The sequence below is a fragment of the Vombatus ursinus genome, unplaced genomic scaffold, assembly GCF_900497805.2.
Source record: "Vombatus ursinus unplaced genomic scaffold, bare-nosed wombat genome assembly UNPS02005659.1, whole genome shotgun sequence".
Classification (NCBI taxonomy): domain Eukaryota; kingdom Metazoa; phylum Chordata; class Mammalia; order Diprotodontia; family Vombatidae; genus Vombatus; species Vombatus ursinus.
Window position 1 is genome coordinate 7,568,647 of NW_020945437.1, and position 15,451 is coordinate 7,584,097.

At 40.2% G+C, this 15,451-nt stretch overlaps 1 protein-coding gene across 2 annotated transcripts in view; it reads right to left on the reverse strand.

Moving 5' to 3' along the window:
- The window catches only part of TMEM135 (transmembrane protein 135), a 342,694-nt gene extending 341,829 nt beyond the window's left edge, over positions 1–865 (reverse strand). The window contains exon 1 of one of the 2 annotated variants that reach the window (XM_027848341.1): positions 588–865. In XM_027848341.1, the coding sequence (XP_027704142.1) occupies positions 588–728 (141 nt within the window). In that variant the 5' untranslated portion in view covers positions 729–865. The remainder of the gene's footprint in view (positions 1–587) is intronic. The other variant, XM_027848342.1, reaches the window with a different exon arrangement.
- Between the last annotated feature and the right edge of the window lie 14,586 nt (positions 866–15,451).

Genomic DNA, 15,451 nt, shown 5'->3' on the forward strand with positions numbered 1-15,451 from the left:
CCTCACTTAAGACTATTTAAAAGACATGGAGCTGACCCAGAGTAGGTTCAGCAATTCACACTATTTAAAAAGCAAGTACCTAAACCTTCACTTACAGTAGGAACAGCAATGCATACTACCTAAAAAGCAGGAGCTCCAACTTTCATACTATTTAAAAGACACAGACCTGAACCCAGTGGTAGGTGCAACTGACACTATTTAAAAGGCAGGGAGTCAAACCCTCACACTTTTTAAAAGACAGAGACCTGGCTCCTAGGGTAGATACACCAAGCCACGTGAACTAAGAGGCAGGGACCTGAACCCTCACAGACCTGGGTCCAAGGTTCATGATTGATTTTGGGTAGCTCAGAACTCTGCCCCACGCTCCCAGCCTCTCTCTCTCCCCTTCCTCAGGCCCAGCTCCAGGGATGAATGACAGCTCAGCCGGCCGGGCTCGCTCCGAGCTCTGGGGCGGGGGGCGGACCCTCGGGCGAGGGGCGTCATCCCCAGCTCAGCCCCTCCAACCCCCACTAGCCCGGGCCGGCCCGCCCTACGCCAGGCCAGAGGCAGGGGGGCCGGAGCGGGGTCCGGGAGCGGGGCTCTCTCACCAGGTACAGGGGCGCATAGATCTTCAAAGACTCCTCCAGGGCGCCCCTGGTGATCTGGATGAAGGAGACCCTGCAGGACGGGTGCCAAGTGTGGCCGATTTCATAGCAGTTGTGAGGGATTGACTTGCTGAACGCCGCCATGTCTGGAAGCACCGTCGGGGAAGGGGGGCAGGGTGGGGGCGGGGGAGAGGGCCGGAGAGAGGGAGGGAGGGAGGGGGAGGGAAACTAGAACCCAACAGCCGCCCAGCCCCGCCGGCTCGCGGAGGTGCGGAATGGAGGGGAAAGGTCACGCGAGCGGGGTTACTCTGGGCCAAAGCCCTCGGATGATGAGCGCTCGGCGTATCGCAGGGCGAGGGGGAGGAACGTGCGGAGGGGGGAGGAGGCGGAGCGTGCGCGCTCCCTCCACCCGCCCCCTCCGCGGGCGCCGGCGCGCGTGGCGTGGTCCTTACCCAGGCCCCCCCTGGCCCCGCAGGTCGTCCCTCCTCCGCCCGGGCCTGGGGAAGGAGGATGTTCGCTCGGAGCGAGATCGCTCCCCGCGCTCCCCCGCCCCCTCCGAGTTCCCTGGGAACGCCCTGCGGAAGCGCGCCTTCCTCATTCGCCGCCCCCCCCTTAGTCTGCTACGTCTGGCTGGGGTCCGTGTACGAGGGGGGAGGGGGACGGGGTGCTCCACTTCCTCTCCAGCCCCCCCCAACCCTGGTTTGGGGAGTGTAACATAAAGAGCCCTAGACCGAGAAATAAGAAGCTAGGCTTTGCCCTTTCGGATGGTCGGCCAGTCAGCATTAATTAAGTGCCTACTATGTGCCAGGCACTATGCTAAGGTTTGAGGTTACTTAGGCAAAACCTGGGCCCTGCCCTCAGGGAGCTCACAGTCAAGTGACACCACACCAACACCTGTGTACTAACAAGCTATACATAGGATGAATAAGAAGAAATAGGCAGGGCTTCTTGGAGAAGGGGGCTTTATATTGGGCTGTGAAGGAAGCCAGGGAGACCAGAAGCAGCTAAAGATGAGGAGGGAGGACAGTCAGATTTACACTGGCATGGGAGACAAGCCAGTGTAAATGCCCCAGCCCAGACGGGGGTGTCTGGTGCCAGGATGTCACTGAAACCCAGAGGGGGAGGGGGGTCGTCTAAGGTGAAAGAAAACTGATAAAGGATTGTCAATGCCAGAGGATTTTATATTTGGTCTTGGGGGTGATAGGGAGCCACAGGAGTTTATTGAGTAGAGAGATGCTTTAGGAAGATCACTCTTGACAGCTGAATGGGTAGACTACCCTCTGTAAATCTAGTTTAACCCACCCTGTTTCAAATTCCTCTTTTGTTAAATGCAGTTCGACTATGTGACTTAAGCTCTCTTCCATCTCAAAAATTTAATGAGTTGGATGCCAGTATATGGAAGGAGCTTTTCGACCCCTCCATAGGGGTTTAATTGTAGTGTGGTTTTTTTGTTTGTTTGTTTGTTTTAACGCCGCTTTTTCCAAGAACCTTTCTCTAATTTTTCCATGGCAAATGGGTAACCCCCTCAGAGTTAGTCAACAAGTATGTATTAAGCACTTACTATGTGTCAGGCACTGTGCTAAGCACTGGAGATACCAAAAAAAAAAAAAAAAAAAAACACAGGGTCTCTGGAGGAGTTCATATTGATCTTTAAAATGGAGATAATGTAGGACCAGGATTTTGTAAGGATAAAATGAGATATTTGTAAAGTGCTTTGTAAACCTTTAAGTGCTGTATAAATCTTATCTATTATTAATGGGAAACATACAAACAACTACATACAAAACTTACAAATAAGTAAAAGATAAAGTGGAGATAATCTTGGGGGGCAGGAATCAGAGTTCCAGAAAGCTCAAAAACAGCTTAAATAATACCTTGGTTTGAAACTTTTTTCACCCATCATTTAAATATCTTCAATGGCCTGTCCAGTTCAGTAGATTTTAAACTCTATGAGGGTTAGAGTAAACAGTGTCTATCATAAGATCAGATTTTAAACTGGAAGGGACCTGAGGTCATTCATCTGTTCTGCACCCTCACTTTGGATATGAAGAAATGTACCCAAAGTCGTACAGGTTTTTATAAATGATAGAGCTAGAATATGAACTCGGATTCTAAACTCTAAATCTAGTACTCCCCCTCCCCCCATCACACACTCACTCACTCTCTCTCTCTCTCTCACACACACATACACACACCCCTTTCAACAAAGACATCATCCAGCCTGTGCTTGAACAATTGCAACGATGAGGAACATTACCCTTTGAGGCAGCCATCATTGGGCTAGTAAAAGACCTGTTTGGTGGTGCATGTTTTGATTTAGTTTTTTGGTTTTTTTTTTTAAACTAAAGTTCTTGCTCTTGTTGAATTGAAATCTGACTGCACATAACTTCCACCATGTGATGCTGACTTCACCAGGCTACTTCCAGTGCTACATGACAACATTTTGAATCCTTTCGAGCAATAGTCATGTACTATCATTCTGTCTTCTCTTATCCAAGCTAAATAAGCCTAGCAACCATTCCTCATCTAACATTAGTAGATGGCAGACTCCTACTTCACTAAGAAAATTGAGACTTTCTGATGTAAGCTGCCTCCTCTCTTCCATTCTTCAAAACTTCTCAGTTTAACCTGTTTTCTTCTTTCTTCTGGTTACAGAAGAACTGTCCACTCTTTATTAAACCTAATCCCTCTGTGTATGCTTTCTGTCCAATACCATCCTTCTTCTTTCAGGACCTGGTTCCAGCAGTTATCCTCTCATGCATCTTCAGTATCTTTTCCACCTACCTACAAATTGGTCGGATCTCAGTCCAAAAAGAAACAAAGAAAAGGCCTTCTCCTTAATCGTTTTAGCCCATCCAGCAACTATCCCATATCAGTGCTTTCCTTAACTGCCAAACTTATCAAAAAGGTGCCTACACACAATTTCAATATCTCCTCACCATCCAGTCTCTCCTTAGCCCATGATAATCTGACTTCCATCTCCACCATTCAATTGAAACTGCTTTCACTTTTCAACATTGTTCTCTTCCCTGAGGCAGTTGATGCCGTTGCTAGATATTGTCTCCTCCCTTGGTCTCAGAAACAAAATCTCCAAGATTTTCTTCCTATGTAAATGACAGCTTTTATTATTATTATAGCCAATGTTCCCCAGACCACCAGACCTGCTTCTAGCCCAGTCCCTGCAGCCATCACTGAGGGAGAAATTGTTGTAGAGGAACCCACTTTCCTCATCACCACCACCAACAGCTGACCAAGTGCCAACCACCTAGGCACAAGTACCCCTGAGAGTGGTAGTACCACATAGATGACTGGTCCTGTTTCTATCCTACCTCTCACAGCTATCATCTGAGGGAATAACACTGATGAAAAAAGGGCCAGCCCTACCGACCAAATGCCAACTAACTGCCACCCACAGGTGAGGCAGGCCAGCCTAGCTAAAGCAGCAATGCACCTCAAAGAGACAGGAAGCAGTATGTGGCGGGGAAGTCAAACCACCACTACCACCTTGACCACCATCTCCCCTTAGATCCAGATAGAGACAGCCCTGACTCTGAGCCCAAGAGCCCTGGGACTAGCAATGCTTCCAGCCCAATGTCTGCAGCCATCATCCTAGAAAGTAGCCTCTGTGGAAATGCAGCCTGGCAACTGCTCCTGAAAGTGCTCCAGACACGACTACTGAAGTCCCAGAAAAGAAAGTTCTTGCCATCAAAGTCCTTGGCTCTGTCACATAGTTCAGCATCAGAAACTGATGTGGTTTTATCAGGGGAGATGGCATTAAACAAGAGGCATTGTAGTCTACTTTGTCTCTGTACCCTTAGGACCACAGGACCTTGTCATCTGACTTATAGCTGAAATCTTCCCTATGTGTTGTTTCCCTCATTAGAATATGAGCAACTTGTGGGCAAGGACTGTCTTGCTTTATTTGTATCCCCAGCACTTAGACATTGCTTTGCACATTGTAAGTGCTTAATAAATCATTGATTCCATCATTCATTTTAATAACCTTGGGATGGAGGATAGGAGGGTGATCTCTATACTCCACAAAGTTCTGCAACAATGATTTATCATAACATGTAGATGACTCTGAGTTCCCAAAGGCCATACCATTGGAATGCCAACTCTAGCAAGTTCCGCCATGCTAGAAAGGTTGAAAGTATGATCCTGGTGATAGACTATCCCTGCTTTCTAATGACCAGCCTAGCTAAGTATAAAGAAGCTTCTTAGAAGGAGTCACCTTTTTTAAAAAAATTATTTTTATCTTCAATTCCAAATTCTCTCTCTTCCTTCAACCCCTTCTACCTATTGAGAAGGCAAGAAATGATATGCATTATATCTATGAAGTCATGCAAAATATACTTAGACATTTGCCATGGGTTGGGGAAGGGAGGGTAGAGGGGAGACAAGAAAAATAAAGGAAGAGAAAAAATATGCTTCCATCTGTGATCTGAGTATCAGTCATCTATCTGGAGGTGAAAAACACTTTTCATCATGAGTCATTTGGAATTGTCTTAGATCATTATGCTTAGTTCAAGTCTAGGTTCCTGGTAAGGAACCTGTAGCTTTTAATTTACCCAGAGCCCTCTGTGATTTTTTAAAAAATTAATAGGAGTCTCATATAACTTAGTCAAGTTTCCCATTTTAACACACTAATTTAAAAGTTATTTTATAATTAACTAGTGCTTAACTGTAGTCTGTAAAATTCCCTAAATTCTAGTGAGATATTCCAATCAGATTCAATTATTTTTGGTTGCATCCCAACTCACACAAATGTTTTCTCTTTCTGTGACCCAAGGAAGGGTTAAGTGATAGTCCTGTTCCAAATTGCAGCCTTGAAACCTGCCTCTCTTTGATCAGTGAAGAGACCCTTTTTCTCTTAGATAGGTCTGAGGGGAGAAGTTTCCTCCTTCCTCTTTTTTCAGTCTGCCCCTCTACCTCCAGAACTTGGCCAGAGTTTAAGGAAGTAGAGAGCAAGAGAGATGTTTGTTTTTTTGTTTGTTTTTTTTTTTCCCCAACAATCTTTCTTTAAAAGACCATCAATCTTTCCAGCCCAGGTACAATTTTTTCTTCTTTGACTGGCTACATTTTCAGTCTTACAAGGTGGCAGATTCAGAGATTTCTGCACAGACACAGAGCAGACAAATACAAACAGAAAGCACAGATAGTAATAATTTTTCTTGATCCTATAGATTATACTGAGACCAGGCTACAGTTTAGTAGTCCCATGGGATGGGAGCTGGGACTGAATGCCAGTAAGCCTAAGGAAATCCCCCCTAAAGCAACATTCATCTCTTCAGTGGCATCCTACCAGAAGGATGAGAGAAAAAATATGAGTTCAGAAAGAACTCCCCCAAAAATTCCCAAATAGAGCATCCTCTGTCTCGAGGGAATTTGCCAGGCCACAAGGGCCCTGGGTGCTAGACAATCTAGTCAAGGCTTCCTAGGCGCTTGAAGGACCTCCCAGCTAAGAGAAGGGAAAAAGACAGGCCTACCTTTGGATTAGAGGGGGTCCGAATCAGAGGCTCTACTCTGCATGGAGTAGGAGTCAGAGTCGGAGACTTGGCCCACCCAGCGATGCCAAAAACTGTTGCGGGTTCATGGTGTGTTGTGGTGGCACCATCTCAAAGAATTCAGTCAGACCACCTCCAATCCAACTATAAGCATTTATTGAGGATTGATGCCCCTCAGAAGCCGGCTAGGTTCCAAGAGGAACCAGCAACTTCAGAGAACACAAGATGGATTTTTATAGGGTAAAAATGCAATTATGTAACAGAAATTATTAATATTAAAAAGGCAGGAGGGGTTTGTTTAGGGATTAGGTAATAGGGGAGGGATCCCTTCTATGGTTCAATCAGTCAAACATTCTGGTCGTGCTATTGTAATCCTGTCTGGTCAAGATGGATAATTAGGTATTGTGGTCCTGTCTTGGGCTAAATGAATGATGTGATTGTGGTTGAATACAAGAACACACCTGTTCAAATATGTGAATTGGATCTGGGGGCAGTAGCTGTACTGAGTCTGGGGGCCTGTGTTAGATATATTTATGAGGTTGAATCAGGACATGCCTGCTGTTCAGTGGGGCCCATAAGGAAGTTAGAATATTGGGGCTGGGGGCAGCTTTATTAGGATACCATCAATACCATCAATACTTATTGGTCACTGCTATCAAGACTTAACATGGCAATGCAGAGTCAGCATCATGAACATATGTTGATAAGCCAAGATAGTCACCAGGGTCAGATGTGGAAAAACAAGGAAATAACCAGAAACTGATCTCAAAATTTACATTACAAGAGCAGAATTAAGGATGTAGTGATTTTGAGAAGATGTGGGACAATAGGTAAATTTATCCAGTGTGTCCTCTCAGACTCTGATGCACGGACCCAGGTGGCACAGGGAACTGACCCATAGAACACTAGATAGCGGATGGAGCACTGGGCCTGAAGTCAGGAGGACCTGAGTTCAAGTGTAGCCTCAGATACTTACTAGCTATGTGACCCTGGGCAAGTCACTTAACTTTAACCTCACTTTACCTTCAGTTTCCTCAACTGTAAAATGGAGATAATAATAGCACCTAGCTCACAGAGTTGTGAGGATCAAATGAGATATTTGTAAAGCTCTTAGCATAGTGCCTGGAATATAGTATGCACTATATAAATGCTCATTCCCTTCCCCCTTCCCCTAGTCCAGGAAATATTGATATAACAACCCTGCCTAAAGCAGGTAGTCAGTGTTAAAAGCCCTGGACAAAAAAATCTACCCTGTAACTGAAACTTCTTTGATGTGCTGTCTCACCTAGTTTGAGCTCTTTGGAAAAAAAGGACAATTTGGATTCCTAGCTTCTAACATAGTACTTGGCTCATGGTGAGTGCTTAATAAATACTTTTTCATTTTATTCATTTATTCAACACACAGATTCATACTGGGAAAAGAAGGGATGTGACACAGGTTCTGAGAGGGAATAGATTAGCAAATGAAATAATGTGGAAGCATATATAAGGATCCCAACTGATTGTCAGCATTTTTCATTGAGGACTTAGCCCTGCATATCACCATTATAACATCAGCAGCAAGCTTCACTCAGGATTATTCCTTGTCAGTCCCATACTGCAGTTACTAGAGATGAAAATTAAGTATTATCCAGGTTTTATGCTAGAATTGAGCACCTAACCAGGGGACACATGTAATTCCCAGAACCTATTATAAAGTTGCTGACTTTTCTAGTCAATCACTTAATAAAGTACAGACGATTGACCACATTAGCACTGGCTATACAAAAATAATCCCTATTGGATGTATCCAGGTCTACTGGTTTGGATGAGATTAGTCTGAGTGCTTAAAAGATGACTAAATAAGAGAATTGAGCTAAATCTTTTCACCAATTGTTTCTGTCAGGAGGAGGAATGTGAAGAGAAATTTTACCTGATGAATATGTGCCCAATGGGTGATTGTTGCAAGGGAAAAACTAATTCTAATATATGGCAATAACCCTCAGTAAGATAAAATGAAAGCCTGGGAAGGAATCCATCCCTTGAACCTTTGACATTAGTCACTTAAACCTTCCTGCATCAAATATGAATACCATCTGTGTCAATATGTCTGACACCACACACCCTTTCTCTGATTTGATTGACTCAATTTTCAGGTGACACAAAGCTGAGAAATATACCTAACACAGTAGATTACAAAGTCTGAATCCATAAAGATCTTCACAAGCTAAAGCATTTGGACTAAATCTAATAAAAATTGAATTCAGTAGGGATAAATGGAAAGTCTTACACTTGAGTAAAAAAAAAATTTTTTTTTACAAGTATAAGATAGGGGAGGAATGGATAGACAGTAGTCCTGGGGAAAAAACTAGGAATTTTAGAAGACTGTGAGCTCCACATGAGTCAGTAGTGGAATATGACAGCCAAAAAAACTAGTGTTGTCTTAGGCTTCATTAAGAGGGGCGTAATTTCCAGGAATAGGGAGGTGCTTGTCCAATTGTACTCTGATCTTATCAGATTCCATCTGGAGCATTGCATTCAGATTTGGGCACCACAGTTAAAAAGAACATTAATAAATTGTAGAGTGTCCAAAGGAGGGTAACAAAGATGGTGATGGGCCTTGGGTTCATGATATATGAAGTTCTGTTGCAGATAATGGGCATGTTTAGCGGTAGACATGATAGCTATGTTGAAATATTTAAAGACTATCATATAGAAGAGAGGATTAGACTTGGGCAGCAGGCAGAGCCATGAGTAATGAGTAGAAAAGAGGCCAATTTGGGCTTGATGTCAGGAAAAATTTCCTAATAATTAGGGTTGTCCAAAAGAGGCTAAGTATTGCCTGAAGAGGTGGTGGGCCTCCTTGGAGGTCTATAAATGGAAGTTGGATGACCACTTGTCTGAGATGTCATAGCAGAAATTCCTTTTGTGTATTGGTTAGACTGCATGGCCTTTGAAGCCACTTCCAACTTTCAAAGTCTGTGATTCTGGATTTGGGGGAAGCTGTCATCAAAGTATTTACCCCAAGTGGTCAATAGGGACAAAGAACTGATGCCCAGGACATTTACTATGAAAAGAAGTGGACAGTAATGTAAATATTCTGGAATAGGGAATCCCCACTGCTCAGTAAACATTGTTGTTTTTGGCAAACTCTAACAAATTCAAACAGAAGGCCTAGTCTTATTGTTTCTGTGAGTTATAGCTACATAAAACTTTCTTAATATCTTATTTGACAGTATGACGTCCTATAAAGAGTAATGTTTCTGGAATCAGAAGACCTGGGTTTGAATCCAAGCTCTGCTGCTTACTATCTATGATTCCTTGAGTAAAACATAGAATATTCGACATTTCAAATTGTATGTCCCAGAAACATCTTAAACTCAATAAATCTAAACTGAACTCATTATCTTTCTTTGTATCTTTCCTTCCCTCTTCCAAACTTCGGTTTCTGTCAAAAGTACCATCATTTTTCCAGTGTAAAAAATTCGTAAGCTTGGCATTATCCTGTACTCCCTCACCTCGCATTCCAATCAGTTGCCAAAGCCTTTATTTCTCCCTTTACATCTCTCACTTTTGAACCTTTCTCTCCACTCACACAGAAACCACCTTAGTTCAAGCCCTCCTCATTACCACTCACTTATAGTATTACAATAGTTTCCTAATTCATCTCCTTACCTCAAGTCTCTCTCTATTCAACACCCTGCTGTCAAAGAAAGTTTCCTTAAGCATAGATCTAACCATATGATTCCCTTTCTCAACCAACACCATTGGCTTTGTATTACCTCTGGAATAAAATATAAACTTCTCTATTTAGCTTTTAAATCTCTACACTACCTGGTCCTAATATACCTTTCCAGCCTCACTGGTTATTACCTGCACTCTGTAATCCAGTCAAACTGGCCTTTTGTTCTGTTCCTCACCCATGACATTTCATCTCCTTTCACTGTATCTTAGCACTGGCTACCTTACTAGAATGTACTTCCTCCTTACCTTTGCCTCTTAGAGTCTTTCTCTTCCTTTCAGATGCAGCTCAGACACAATCTTCTGCATGAAGCCTTTTCTTGTTCCCCCAATTGCCAGTATCCTTCCTCTAATTTATCTAGCATTTGACTACTTTGTACATATACTTATACACACACATGATCTATATATGTATTAACTTTTTATTTATATTTTATTTATTTGTACCTGTTGTCTCCCCCATTAGGATGTAAACTCATTGTGAATAGGGATTGTTTCATTCTTTTACTTGTGTGCCCAACACCTAGCTCCATACCTAGCACATAGTAGGCACTTAATATTTGTTGGTTGATTGTTGATCTGTAAAATTAAGGAGTTGTATTAGATGACCTCTGTGGGCCCTTCCAAATATCAGTCTATGATCCTATTATTTTGTTCTGGGACATGAAGTGACATAAAAAATAGCTTATGGTTTTGAGGAGCAGTGTGATAATAGTGGAAAGAGTGCTCATTCTGGAGGCAAAGGACCTAGGTTTGAGTCCCATCTCTTGTATCTGCTAGCTCCACAAGCTTAAGTTAAGTTCATTTAACATCTGTGAACTTCATTTGGCTCATCCGTAAAATGATGAAAATGATACTGGAACTCTACAGGCTCATAATAATGGGAATATTAAATAATATCTATGAAGCACTTTGTACAACTAAAAGAAATGGGAATTGGGCCTATGATTTCATTAATACATGGAACTCCTGGATGATGAAAATCCTTCTGCCAATTCAGGTCAGCATTTTCTATGCAACTCATAGTCCTAGAGAATTGTCTGGAGCGGAAGAATCAAATATGCAGGGGCCTAAACTCCGGGAAAACTCTGAGTGTGGCCAAAACCAGACTAAAAGGTAATTGGAAAATGTTTAACAAAATAAATAAAAATACAGTACAACATAAGTAATATTAATTTGTGATTTTTCTAAGTCAATATGTGGCCTACATAGATTGATTTGGGGTTGAATTAATTATGATAGGATGATCCTGAAAAATAAAATTGGGTAGGGAGAGGAAAATGGAACAAATTACCTCATACAAAAGAGGCATGAATGGAAGAACTGTTACAGTGGCAGACAGGATATGGTGGAGGGCGGATAGTACAGGAACTGGGTTAAAGAGGGAATAACATATATAATTAGTAGGGCATAAAAGTCTTCTTGACTTACAGAGAAATAGGAGGGCAAGGGTATAGGATAAAGGAGGGGCTTTTAGAAGGGAAGATTAAGAAATAGGAGGGCAAAGAGATGAGGAAGGGACTTTTAGAAGAATGTGCAAATTAGCAGTGTTCAGAAGTAAATTAGATTTCTGAGGAGAGATGAGGTAAAAAGAGAGAAGGATAAACAGTGAGGAAAAATAGGGTGGAGGGAAATACACAGCTAGTAATTATAATTTTGAATGTGAATGAGATGAATTCATTCATAAAATGGAAATGGATAGCAGAATGGATCAAATACCAGAACCCAAATATGTTGCTTATGAGAAACACATTTAAAAATGAGAGACACACATAAATCAAAAATAAAGGACTGGAGTAGAATTTATTATGCTTTAGCTGATTCAAAAAAAGAAGCAGGGGTAGTAATCATGATCTCAGACAAAGTTAAGGCTAAAATAGATTTAATTAAAAGAGATAAGCAGGGAAACTATGTTAAAAGATTCCATAGATAAACCAATACTCCACACATATGCACCAAATGCTATAGCACTCAAATTTTTAAAAGAAAAGGTAAATTAATTACAGATGGAAATAGGTAGCAAAACTATAATAGTGGGGGATTTCAACCTTCCCCTCCCAGAACTAGATAAATCTAACCAAAAATAAATAAGAAAGAAGTCAAGGAGATGAATAGAATCTTAGATAAGCTAGGTATGATATATCTGGAGAGAACTGAATGGGAATAGAAAGGAAAGGAATATATCTTTTGCTCAGTAGTATATAGTACCTTTACAAAAATTGACTATATATTAAGCTATAAAAACTTTATAGTTACATTCAAAAAAGCAGAAATAGTAAATGAATCCTTTTCAGATCATAATGCAATAAAAATTAGATTTAATTAAGGACCATGGAGACACAAATTAAAAATTAATTGGAGACTAACTAACCTAATCTTAAAGAATGAATAGGTTAAAGAGCAAGTTGTAGAAACAATGAATAATTTTGTTAAAGAGAATGATAATGAGACAACATATAAAAACTTATGCAATGCAGCCAAAGAAGTAATTAGAGAAAAATTTCTATCTCTAAATGCATACATCAATAAAATAGAGAAAGGGTAGGTCAATGAATTGGGTATGAAATTAAAAAATAGAAAATGGACAAATTAAAAATTCCCCAATTAAATACTAAATTGGAAATTCTAAAAATTAAAAATGAGATTAATAAAATTGAACATAATAAAACCATTGGATTAATAAATAAAACTAGGATTTGGTTTTATGAAAAAAACTAATAAAATGGATAAACCATTGGTTAATATGATTTTTTTAAAACAGAGAAGAAAAATTAAAACATGAGTATCAAAAATTAAAAGGGTGAATATACCACTAATGAAGATGAAATTAAAGCAATTATTAGGAGTTATTTTCCTCAATAATAAATGTAACAATTAAGTGAAATGGAAGAATACTTACAAAAACATAAACTGCCCAGAGTAACAGAAGAGGAAATAGAATATATAAATAAGCCTCAAAAAAACACTGTTTTAGGAAAAGAAATTGAACAGATCACAAATGAACTTCCTAAGAAAAAAAGTATCAGGACCAAATGGATTTACAAGTATATTCTACCAAATATTTAAAGATCAATGAATTCCAATATTAAATAAATTACTTGAAATAATAGTCAAAGGAGTCCTAGCAAACTCCTTTTATGAAACAAATGTGGCGTTGATACCTAAACTAGGAAGAGCAAAAACAGAGAAAGAAAATTATAGAACAATTTCATTAATGAATAGGGATTCAAAAGGCCTAAATAAAATACTATCTTGGAGACTACAACAATATATCATAAAGACTATACATTAAGACCAAGTGGGATTTATAGCAGGAATGCAGGGCTGGTTGAATATAAGGAAAACTATTAACATAATTATATCAATAATAAAACTAACAGAAATCACATGATTATATCTATAGATGCAGAAAGTTTTTGACATAGTGCAATACTTATTCCCATTAAAACAATTGAAAGCATAGGTATAAATGGATTTTTCCTTAACATGATAACCATCTACCTAAAATCATCAGCAAATATTATCTGTAACAGGAATAAGCTAGAAACCTATTAATTGATGAATGCTGAATTACTTGTGGTATATGATTGTGATGGAATACTACTGTGCTGTAAAAAATGATGAGTAGGTCAATTTTATGAAAACACGTTAAGACTTGCATGAAATAATGAAGAGCAAAATGAGTAGACCAAGAGAACATTGTAACAGCAATATTGTTTGAAGAGTAAATTTGAATGACCAAGCTATTCTGAGTTATATGAATCTTCAAATAAACTACAAAGAACCTATGAATGAAGATGCTATTCACCTCCAAAGAAAGAACTACTATATGGAACTATGTTTTGTATAATTTCATATATATATATATATATATATATCTGTGTCAAATGTTGGCCTTCTCTAGTGCAGTGTTGGGAGTGAGGGAGGTAAACAGCTTGGAACTCAAATTAACAAAAAATCAATATTTAAATTTAAAATATTGCTTGATGATGGTAGACTATTGTCATTTGAAGATGTATTCTTGCCAACCTATGTAGCCTTCAACAGTAAGCTGGCACCCTATCCATCATAATTATCCTGGAATCCCAAGGATCTCCCCAATTTGGAGAAATGGTCTACTGCTACCATTACGACCATAAATCCTCAATGAGAGGGACAAATCCCTGGAAAAGCTGGTGTTCCTTCTCAACCAAGGAGAGGGCAGTACAGATTAAAGCTAAATAAGTTTTAGCCCTGGAAAGAATGCTAGGCTTGAGATCAAGAGACAAGTTTGAATCTTGGCTTTGGCACTACTGATAAGGCTGTGTCTTCACTGGCAAAGTAGTCACTTCACCTTTCAGCCTCATAAGATCAGAATCACGTTTCCTACAATGCCTACCTTATGGAATTGTAGTAAGGCACAAATTAGATAAGATGTATAGGATCATGGGATGCTTGAAGTGCTATATAAATGTTAGCTGTTATTATAGTGAGAATCTGCACTACTGAAGAGAACACCCCCATGCATGAGATCATGGATCCAATGAAGTGTTATTATGATGATGTCATCTAATGAGGGTCTCAGTGCCACAGCATCCAGGATGCCAGCAGCATTCCGTAATGCATCTGGAAAGCCAAAGCACTACCTGCCCCTGGAAGAATTTAAAATCCCAAAGGGAGTGAGTCAATGGGAAAATGATGAAGACCTGGGAAACAAAGAATGATTTGGCATCTCTGCTCATCCACTATGTCACGCACTAAGTTGCAGCAAAGAATACCCACCAGTGTGTTTAAGCCTATAAAGGTATATCATTATCCAGACTGAAATGAGAAAAGAATAAGACTTCTTGGAAGTGGCAGATTCAGAGTAAGTAGACCACCCCTTTGGAAGAGGGGAGACTCTAGTAAGCTGTTGCCATAGTGACAAAGAAACAGGTATCCTACAGTAAATGATATCATGTCTTCAGAGCTGCCTTATTGGTTCACAGTTCCCTTAACCATCATTTTAACTTTCTTCTCCATTGCCAACATCTCCCTAGAGTAACATGTTGTGGCAAACACAGAACAGCAATAATAATTACTTACATTTATCATCATTGTGAATGAAGCATATTCTGAGGGGGGAAAAATCCCTGTACTTATAATAATAATGGCTAGCATTTATATAGTGCTTTAAGATCCACAAATCATTTCACATATATTTTCTAATTGGAGCCTCTCAAAGATGCTGTGAGGTAGGTATTATAATTATCTCCATTTTACAGATGAGGAAACTGAGGCTGAAAAAGGTTAAAGTGACTTGCCCAGGGTTGTACATTGGGTAATATCTGAGGTGTAAATTCATACCCAAGTCTTCTGATTTTAAGTTCAGCCAGTGCTCAACAAAGATTAATGGAGGGATCCTGCAATTCTATAAATGACTACTTCTAATGTGCCCCTTAAAGCATCCACATTTCTAGAACATCAGAGGATGAATGTTTGAATAACACAGAGGAGGTAGGTCTGGAAGACTTGAAGACACTGGAAGGGGGTCTATTCAAAGGAAACTCTTTTTTTCTATATGTGAGAAAGGGGCTTCTTCAGTCTCAAATAATGTAATAGGATGAACTGCTGATAAAATTTTGTAGTTTCCTGCCCCTGTCCCAGGTACTACTAGAGCTT